The following is a 10,111-nucleotide window of genomic DNA, read 5'->3' on the forward strand; positions in this document are numbered from 1 at the left end:
AGCGACTGCTGCTCAAAAACGCGCCATGGAAGGAGATTAATGCTAGAATTACAGAAAGCCTGGACAGCACGCCGTGGGACGGCACTGTGCAGCAGAGAACCGACCGACTAATGTCTGCGGTGTTGGAGGCAGTGCATGCCTTGACGCCAAAGGCCAGACCATCCCCGTACGCAAAGAGATGGTGGACCACGGACTTGACACAACTCCGCTATATCTACTCATACTGGAGGAATCACGCCCGCTCGGAGCAACGGACAGGACGAACCGCATCACACCTAAAAGAGACAGCTAAAAGTGCGGCGAAGCAATACCACGATGCCATCCGGCAACAAAAGAAAAAGTACTGGAAAGAGTTCCTGGCAGACAACAGCAACATATGGAAGGCCGCCAAGTACCTGAAGTCTGGAGACGACACAGCATTTGGGAAGGTACTACAACTCGTCCGAGCAGATGGAACCACTACCACCGATCACAAGGAACAAGCAGAAGAGCTACTGGCTAAATTCTTTCCTCTTCTACCAGACGATATTGAGGAGGAAGGGACCAGACCGCAACGAGCAGCAGTCGAGATGCCTGCCATCGTCATGGAGGAAGTAGAGCGGCAGCTGTTCGCAGCAAAACCATGGAAGGCACCTGGAGAAGACGGCCTACCGGCGATAGTTTGGATGATGACCTGGCCCGCGGTTAAACACAGGGTTCTTGACCTGTTCCAGGCGTCGCTGGAAGAGGGCACGCTGCCAAGTCAGTGGAGACATGCAAAAATCATATTACTTAAAAAGCCAAACAAAGAAGACTACACCATTGCGAAAGCTTGGAGGCCGATTTCACTTCTCGCGACACTGGGCAAGGTCTTAGAATCAGTGGTGGCAGAAAGGATCTCACACGCAGTGGAAACGTACGGCCTACTCCCAACCAGTCACTCTTTGGAGCCCGAAAACAGCGATCAGCGGAACAGGCACTCCTGCTCCTGCAAGAGCAAATCTACACGGCCTGGCGTGGCCGTCGGGTCCTGAGCTTGATCAGCTTCGATGTCAAAGGAGCCTACAATGGGGTCTGCAAAGAACGACTACTCCAGAGGATGAAAGCGCGAGGCATACCAGAGAGTCTGACCCGGTGGGTCGAGGCCTTCTGTTCGGAACGAACAGCGACCATCCAAATCAATGGGCAAGGGTCCGAGGTACAAAGCCTACCACAGGCAGGGCTACCGCAGGGCTCTCCTCTATCACCGATCCTGTTCCTCTTCTTTAACGCAGACCTCGTGCAACGACAGATCGACAGCCGCGGGAAAGAAAGGGTATTCAATACACAGGAGAACTATTTCAGTCGCATTATCCCCAAGTCCATCCCGCGCTAACGTTGCGATATGCTCGTTGACCCACATTGCACCTCGTCTGAGCTTTCCTAAGTTTTTCCAAGATGTATTACTTACGCATCTCCGCATCAACTCATCAACTTTAGCTATCGGCGTGTTTTCGCGGATCAATACCTGGCAGCCAGATGCGAAGACAATCTATACTGCATTTAAGAGAACCTCGTGGAACCCCTTTGACTGCTCCAGGTGAACGACCAGACTGGCGTAGTTTTGCGCTGCCTTAACAGGTCCACTCACGGCATCGGACATTGCTTCTGATCCTGTCCTATCAGTCTCCCTCACGGCAAGGGGAAAGTTGGCAAGAATCCGGATCATGCTTATATTTTGATTGGTAGAGTAAAAGCCCTTGGATTGTCGCACCGCGTCCCAATCTTTGAGACCATCATTGATATCTTGCAACTTCTTATCCAAGATTCTCTGCCACCATAATTTGTTTCGGGAGGCTGGCGATTTTATTTGTGTGGGTTTTGGTCTCTGTGGTCGAGGCCCCATGTAGTAGTCAAATCGCAGCTCTCGTTGCATTGGGGAAGAGAGAGTGGCTTCCCTGGTTGCTTGCACGAGAGGTGATGGGGATGGTAATGAGAGGGGAGGGACATTTCCTCCATTCTGCAAGCGCTCAATTAACTGTTTTGTAACACCCTCAAGAAACTGTATATATGCGCGGTCGTCCCCCGAGAAATCGTAGTACCGTTCGCTCATTTTTCTTCCTCAAAAAGGTTTGGAGAACTTGACTTAACCTTCGAGGCGGGGAGGCTGGATTACAAGCCCTTGGTAGTAAGTGATCATTACCTTTTATGGGACCCACACGGTGAGGGTCCCTGATCGGGAAATACTGGGGGCACGTGGCAGGCTCCAGCCTCCAGGAGGCTTGGCTTGGGTGGTGCCTGGACCCTTGTCAGCCCAGGAAACAAGCTTACTAATCAGCACGTGACAGCTTATTCTTGAAGCCGTCCACCCCTTGTCATTTTGCTTTCTCCTCATCGCCATGGATCCAAAAGGAGAGCTTACTGGACAAACTTTTCACTTACCCTACGTGAGCTGGCTACTTTATGACAGACGTTCCTTTAAGTTAAGACTCCAGTACGGCTCTGACGACGTGGGAGAGACATATGAACAGCACGAGGTCTATGATGCGATTTTGACCAGGATAAGGCCGGAGGCCGCTAATGAAGTGTATAAGCCATCATTGGCTCTTGGATCACCTGCCATTATTAAAGTAAAAAAGCAGTACGTGTTCCTGTCTTTCTTTACGAAAGCCCATTAACATTACTAATTTTGGGTAGAGTGGACCCCTGGAGTAACAAACCCGAGTACAGCCAATGCAGCAATGAGATCAACCGCGAAATCCACAATCTCAAGGTCCTAACAAACGCTGGCTGTCAGCATACCCCCAGGCTTATTGATTGGTCTGTTACACAGCAGAGTCACGATGGCGCGCTCCCCGGCGGGTATATTGCGTACATTGTCATGGAGAAAGTTCCGGGAAAAGATCTAGGTGAATATAATGAGATGGAGGAATCCGAGCAGCGCCGCGTGCAGCTTGCTTTTCTAGAGGCAATATGGTAAGTCTTTTTTTTAGGTTTTTTTTATTATAATTATCAATATTTCACAACCTTAAACGCGGACAGGAGTTTCAGAAAATGCCAACTGTTTCACTCGGACACTCGCCTTCCCAATCTGATTTGGGACCCTGATGGAACGAAATGGTAAGTGTCCTCCCTGTTGACCAATAAGACCCAGCTGACTTTTGGTATAGTTACATTGTGGATCTTGAAGACGCCGAGCACGATCCCGAGATGGCAGCAGAGGACTTCTCCATGGATCCATGGGAGGAACTTATGACTTGGGGACTGATAAGGACGTTTGATCGCCCCTTGGTGGACACTCGCGGTAAAGAGGAATTGATCGAGTATTGGAAGGAACATATGGACGAGCAATAGACATGCACCCTATGTTACATCGTTTGATTACCTGCCGTGAAAATGGTTAGTTTTTGGTAGAGGAAGCCCAATATGGTCCACTGCCATTATGCTTCCATCGCTCAGAAAGAGATAGGCATCAGCTCAATGGTCTTTGCTACTTAAACCATCCACTGTTCCCCGGTAGTAGATCCCCCGCCATACTTCTTTTTTCTCTCACCTGAAAATCCACTTGCCCGTACTTTGATTTACGATGAATAACTCAAACAACACGCAGGTCTTCACTGCGCGGGACATCATCATGGATTCGTTCCCAGCTCTTGCGGAGAGTAATCGTCATTCATCTGGTACCGGCCTTCACAAGATCGATTTTATAGGCAAGCTAGAGTACTGGGACGACTTCGCTGACGAGGTTCGAGCGGCCTTTCAGCGTGTCGACTGGGGGCGGCACCAGCGCGCAATGTCAGCACAAGTGACGAATGGGAAGGACGTCAATTATACTGAATATTACGTATGCGGGGCTGAAATATCTACCAGCGCCCGGTATGCTACGCATGTCTTGAATCCCGTGGGTGGTGTGGCTCAAGAGCTGGGCTACGTTGCCGCATTTTGTGACTGGACAGCGGCCGGGAAGATGCTGTCCTGGTCGGTGCCCCAAGCTACCGACGAGAAGGAGGATAAGGGTAAGAGGTCAATACCCGACTATGCGTTGTTGGTGCAGAAGGAGACGCGCGCACTCGGTGAGGCAAAACATCCGTGGGGTACTTTGCCAAATGCGTATATCCAGCGGGCACAGGGGGGAGGCCATGGCTGTGAGAAGCAATTGCGTTGATTCTTAGGTTCGTATGCTGTAGTTCAATTTTTGAGCCAAAAGTATGTTTATTAACATGCAATTCTTTAGGGCAAGTCTCACGGGACATGTGGGCGGCTGAGGTGAAATACGCGTTCATGACCAACTATAAAGCGACCGTGTTCCTTCGTCGAGAGAATATTAAGGGTACATGGACCCTCTCCTACTCCGATACCATTAATCATAATACCAAAAGTGCCTTGCAGCAAAAGGCAAGTGAAGTGTCTCGGTCCGAGAATGTATGCTCTTCCTTGTTTTGACTGTCGGTCAAACAGGACCCGCGTGGTCACTTAAGGGTCAGAAAAAGGAAAAGCTCACTGAATGGGTAAAATTCGAAGACGAGAAAGCCCTTGTCGCGGAATCCAAGGATTCACAGTCCGGCTTGACATCGCCAGCCGGTGAGCTTGGGGAACAATCCACCACTGGTAGCAGCAACACTTTTCAGTTACCAGAGCGTCTTCGCAACCCGCAGGCACAACTTGGGCAACAGCGGGCTGAATATAGGGAGTTTCCAATTGAACCTTATGGCAGCCCTCACGGGGACTTCTACAAATACTTTGTCGATAGTGATCTGAATCTCAAATTCGTATCAGAATGGGCCGAGGACCCCAACGATCCAGCCATATTCTATCATGACGAGGCCAAAGTGCGCGGTACATTGAAGACGCCAAAGGCCGCACCAACAAGTGGGAAAGGCAAGTCCAAGGTGGCTTTTGCCGACAGCGCCGACAAAGGGCCCGAGAATAGTACGCCTAGTACTGAGCTCCCAAGTTATAAATATATCGGCCGTCTAGAGGCAGGTTGGAAGTTTCATGAGCATCAAGTCGATGGGAAGACTGTCAAACTCTGGCAGCATGAATGGGAACAGACCAGTGGCTACTTTTATCACCGCAAGTACCGGCTGCAGGCCCGAGCGCCTTGATGCAGGACGTGGACCAGGATCGCCGGTCTGTTCAACACCGACTGGCATGCGTCCAAGTATATGAGCATCATCTGCTCTTGGCGAAGATAATATCTACCAACAGCTTCTTGTTAACTTGGGATTTATTACTCTATTTTCACAGCTGTTTCTCTTCTGATTGCCACCTGAATGTTGATGGGAGGAGAGTACTGTCTATTCTAAAAGGCTTTTACCAGGGACTTTGCAGGGCAGCATCGGTTGAGCCGCTGTAGGTACGAGACAGAATGATGCCGTCGTGAGCATATGCCGGCAGTATATAGTAGCGCCGGTCCCGCAAAAAATTTGATACTTGGACCAGGGTGCCCCCAAGCAGGGCCCCGCTAGTCTGCCTATTTCCCACTCGTTTACTATTGAGTTTAAAGCGTGTTAATCTATAATGTATTTCGTCCCTGTCCACCAGGGATCGTCGGGACCTTTGCTTGACCTCGAACAATGGCAAGCAGACAGTATCACCCTCCATTTTCTAACATTCAGGGCGGAGATGACCCGAGGGTAGCGGCCTCGTACGGCCCGTAGATCGATAGATGAGTTGCCAGACCATGTCCATGACCCGCTGACCTTGGCGGTTGGATGGCACAGAGCTACTTGTGCCTCTTGCCCTCCACCTGAAGGCAACAGGGAGGCTACATATTCACATTCACTCCAGGACGTTTGAGTAAGGCACAGATTTTCTTCAACCGGCTGCGCGCGCGGTGGGGGCGGCGGCGGCACCGGAAGAAATCCACTGTGTCCATGTAATTCCTCATGCGCGCCGTTGCCGTCTGCCTGGTGTTGGTCAGGGAAGTTCTGCACAACATAGCAGTTTGCACAGAGGGTTAGGCGCGGCGCACAGGATGCGCATGAGACACGGGCTTTTGTTGTTTGAATGAGTTCACGGCAGGATGTGCACTTGTAGGGGAACATCTTGGTTTATCAGGCGATGGAAAGGAAGAGTGTGAGGGTAGTCCAGCGTTGGCGTCGTCTTGTGTTTATATGCTGATGCGTCGGCTAAAGAAGCCTTGTTGGGTGTTACTGCGGGGTTTTAGCTCTGGCCTGGTGGTCAGTACGGCGCTTAAAGATAGGATGTCAGCGGGATTGAAACTTGTTAAAAAGGTTGGTAGGGCAGGTTTTTCATACTATGTATGGTTCTGTGAAAAAAGAGGTGTGTCTTGAGCCAGGGTAGTTGGAACTCTTGAAAAAGCTACATTTGCTATCTAGCGAACAATATCAATCTGATTCCAAAGCCCACCAACAGTAATATCTTATCTAGCTAGATGATCAACTTCACTCCAATATCGTCAACAAAAAGCATAATTCAACTCAATAGCATGGATTTCCGTATTCAATCCTTGCCTCTGGTTGTCTTACAGTCTGTTCCTGTGTGTATATGGATTTTTAATCCTGGTCCTGCTAGACTGTCTAGTCCTGCATGACTGGTCTAGGCGTCGGCTGTTCACCAAATCTCCGTCCCTAGTGTATCTAAACTGCAGGTACCAGGCACCCTCTCCTGTCCCAGACAAATCAGACAATGTGCTCTCGGCTGATCCGGTCACCAGCGGCGTCGTAGTAATCGACGGTACAGTGCTGCCGTCTGTCGCTTCGGCTGGTGTGCCAACCGTTCCTAAAAGCTCCCGTCATCCTCCTGGTCACGATGAGGTATGTGACTAACTTACACGACTGTGGCACTCGTAGCCCCTGTAGGTGCTTGGCTAATGACCAAGTTGATGATACTCGTCTTCTCACTGGGATTGTTCGAGTACATGTTGGACGGGTCGAAAGTAACATTGCTGGCATCCATGATGAACCAAGAGTTGCGCTATCCTTGAGAAACCAGGATGGAAAATGAGTTTAGGAGAAAGACGGTTATTGGCACATGCAGATAGTGTTTGAGTAATGCGATGAGGTACGTCCGGAAGTTGTGCCATGGCGAACTCATGTCAGCTTATATCTTTTGCTCACATCAGAGACGAGATTAATGGCCGTCTAGTCATTCATCTCGATCTTCCAATCAACGAGTTTGTGATCGTGATTGAGGTGCATAAGCGCTGGAATCATGGCCTTTGTTGAAACCTGGTGTGGCTAGCCAGGACTAACTGTCCACTTAACGTGCGTGCTCCTTCGGTAAGGACATTCTCGAACAACCCCTTGAGATCATTCCAAGGGCAAGGCGTCTATTATAATGCACTCCCTAACTATCTGTGATCAGTTGGGGGTTTCAGGAAGGCGCGTAGGGATTATCGAGATGGGGAGTTCCGCTCGTACTCAGTCCCCATTGGTTGCTAATTCTGTAACTTGGGTCGTGGGGAATGACGGCTGACACGTGCCGTTATTTAGACCAATAATAACAGCCTCAAGTTTCTTAGTCATATCAGTCGACAAATAGTTAACTAATTAGTTAACTAAAAATAGTACGCGCCTTGACGCACGTTCCGTTCCAAGACTCGTCCAATGTCGAGGGGCCATAAATGTACGCTCTTTGGGAACATCTATCAGTTTCTCCTGAAGTTGAGGATTTCCCCTTCACAATCCCGTATCTCTTACAAAACATTACGCTCGGCAACTCTTGGACAACGCAACTTCATCGCAGCTATGAGTACCTCGCCTCCCACCCCGCCATCAAGGGCCTTAATAGATGGCGAACAGAGATTCAAAACTATTACATTACCCTGTGAGTGGGTGGAGGATTACCGCCCAGGTGGTTATCATCCAGTTGTTCTCGGCGACATCTTCAACAATGGCCAGTACAAGGTCATCCGGAAGCTCGGCGAAGGCTCCTACTCAACGGTTTGGCTCGCCCGTGACCTGAAGTAAGTTCATCTTTTGCATTTTCTACCCGCGACGCTATAGTTATCGTTACTCATTTCCTTTAAGAAGCAGTAGATATGTCGCCCTAAAGATCCTTGTGTCGGAAATCTCAGGATCGACAACCGAGCTACGAGTCCTACGCCACATCACGAAAGTCGCACCAGTAGAAGGGACCCCGCATATCACGCGAGTGCTAGGCGAGTTCGAACATCGCGGCCCCAATGGCATCCACAAGTGCCTGGTATTTGAGCCCATGGGTCCGAGTGTAAATACTATGGTCGAGGAGCTGCCGCAATTCAAACCTCGCAGGCGAGGAATGAAGGTCCGCTATCCGCTTTGGATGGCAAAGAGCATCCTCAAGCAATCCTTACAGGCTCTTGCATTTCTCCACGAAAATGGTATCGCCCATGGAGATTTCCAGCCGGGGAACATACTCTTCACTCTTAACGATATCGACTCGACACCCGAGGACATGCTCCGGCAGGGGGAAGATATGCAAGCCCGGTTGATCTCGCCTCCGGTTCAGAGGTTAGATGGTAAAGAAGATGAATGGGCTCCTCGATATCTCTGTGTTGCGCAGCCGCTGGTGCCCTTTACGTGCTACGCCGAAGGGTTCAAGGTCAAATTATCAGATATGGGCGGTGGTGAGTCCCTCCCGTTTCGATTATCTGTTCCGTTTTCTTACTGAATATCTATACTCATACCTGCCTATCCTGGATAGCATATTTCTTTACCGACCCGCCAACAAAGCTCGTTACTCCACTCGGTCTTCGACCTCCCGAGTTGTTTCTTACCGGAACCATCGACAATACCGTTGATGTCTGGAGTTTCGGCTGCCTTATCTTTGAGCTTATTACCGGACAGCCACTCTTCTGTATACCGTGGTCCAAGTTTGAAGATGACGATCATCTTCTCTCCCTCACCGCCCGGCTCGGCGCCCTCCCCGACAAGTTCTTCCGGTATTGGAAGACCTCGTCGCTCTACTTTACGCCCGAGAGAAAGCTCTTTAATTGTCAGCTTGGAGGAGTCGCTCCGGGGGAGGAACCGCTTATGGTGGAGCAGACGTCTATGGAAGAGTTATTCGATCGGGCAGGCCCGGATCTTAATGAGGAGGAAGCCCACAAAGTGAAGGCGCTCATTAGACGGATTTTGCAATATGATCCCGCGAAGAGACCTTCGCCTGCGGAAATCTTATATGATCCATGGTTCTGCGAGATTGACGTTGAGAGCATGGGGTCGTCGCAAATCAAAGTATAATGTGAATTGTGCCGACATAACTCTTAGCGTTTCCCAGTGCCTTGGGCGGTGAGCCATGTGTGCCGTGAGAAACTGTGGGAGATTCCGGGTGACTACCAAATTGGGAATAAGGTCATGTGACATGGAACGCGAAAATGACATTGAATGAAGGTTCTAATCTCCTAACTAACTATAGACTGTATAGGGGATTAAATAGGTGGCCAGAGGCCTCATTAGATCCCAAATAGGTAATATTACGTCCAGTCTTATTGCATCAACAAGAGTCGTGACAAGGGCTGAGATGCTTGGAAAACCTCGTCTTATACAGGCAGGCAATCGCGAATGGGTGACAACAATCGAATGTATCAACGCGAGCGGATGGGCCATACCCTCTACGATCATCTTTAAAGGCAAGGTTCATATGGAGGCATGGTATCAAGAGTATGGGCTTCCAGCTGGCTGGCAAATCAAGGTCAGCAAGAACAGCTGGACAACAGATGATATAGGCCTGCGATGGCTTCAACAAGTCTTTATTCCTGCAACTACAAGGCGTACAGTTGGCCAATATCAATTACTTATTCTAGACGGCCACGGTAGTCATTTGACTCCAGAGTTTGATAAATCTTGCAGTGACAACAACATCATTCCTCTCTGCATGCCTGCTCACTCCTCGCATCTTTTACAGCCTCTAGATGTAGGCTGTTTTGGTCCTCTAAAGCGGGCGTATGCTCGTTTAATAGAGGATAGAACCCGCCTGGGATACAATCATGTTGATAAACTTGACTTCTTATTAGCGTATCCCAACGCTCATCGCGAGGTCTTCAAGAGCTCTAATATTCAAAGTGGCTTCACTGCAGCTGGTATACAGCCATTTGATCCGCAGAGAGTACTAGAAAAGTTGACCATTTCGCTGGCTACGCCGACAACCCCCCCCCCCCCCCCCTAGCCTTGGAGTGGCCTCTACAGGCTCCTCAACGCTTGCAACTCCG

At 49.8% G+C, this 10,111-nt stretch overlaps 4 protein-coding genes across 4 annotated transcripts; 3 read left to right on the top strand and 1 right to left on the bottom strand.

Annotated features, from left to right (window-relative positions):
• The first annotated feature begins 2,306 nt into the window (after positions 1-2,306).
• BDV17DRAFT_278226 (uncharacterized protein) lies at positions 2,307-3,733 on the top strand. Its single transcript, XM_073759505.1, has 4 exons — positions 2,307-2,599; positions 2,656-2,934; positions 3,001-3,078; positions 3,129-3,733. Exons 1-4 carry the CDS (start codon positions 2,358-2,360, stop codon positions 3,310-3,312), a joined length of 783 nt encoding a protein of 260 aa, XP_073609871.1. The 5' UTR covers positions 2,307-2,357; the 3' UTR covers positions 3,313-3,733.
• Positions 3,545-5,063, top strand: BDV17DRAFT_296745 (uncharacterized protein; the record flags this gene model as incomplete). The annotated part of the gene is made up of 3 exons (XM_073763366.1): positions 3,545-4,103; positions 4,193-4,380; positions 4,443-5,063. The coding sequence occupies 3 exons, from the start codon at positions 3,545-3,547 to the stop codon at positions 5,061-5,063; spliced, it is 1,368 nt and encodes a 455-aa protein (XP_073609872.1).
• Positions 5,064-6,122: 1,059 nt separating this feature from the next.
• BDV17DRAFT_278231 (uncharacterized protein) lies at positions 6,123-7,337 on the bottom strand. Its single transcript, XM_073759506.1, has 3 exons — positions 6,755-7,337; positions 6,219-6,702; positions 6,123-6,152 (listed from the first exon to the last, which is right to left on the bottom strand). Exons 1-2 carry the CDS (start codon positions 6,877-6,879, stop codon positions 6,603-6,605), a joined length of 225 nt encoding a protein of 74 aa, XP_073609873.1. The 5' UTR covers positions 6,880-7,337; the 3' UTR covers positions 6,123-6,152; positions 6,219-6,602.
• A 211-nt stretch (positions 7,338-7,548) lies between these two features.
• BDV17DRAFT_25890 (serine/threonine-protein kinase) lies at positions 7,549-9,283 on the top strand. Its single transcript, XM_073757384.1, has 3 exons — positions 7,549-7,888; positions 7,953-8,530; positions 8,608-9,283. The coding sequence occupies exons 1-3, from the start codon at positions 7,671-7,673 to the stop codon at positions 9,141-9,143; spliced, it is 1,332 nt and encodes a 443-aa protein (XP_073609874.1). The 5' UTR covers positions 7,549-7,670; the 3' UTR covers positions 9,144-9,283.
• Positions 9,284-10,111: the final 828 nt, after the last annotated feature.

The sequence above is a fragment of the Aspergillus undulatus genome (genome assembly GCF_047715775.1).
Source record: "Aspergillus undulatus strain CBS 261.88 unplaced genomic scaffold BDV17scaffold_118, whole genome shotgun sequence".
In the NCBI taxonomy this organism is placed as follows: Eukaryota; Fungi; Ascomycota; class Eurotiomycetes; order Eurotiales; family Aspergillaceae; genus Aspergillus; species Aspergillus undulatus.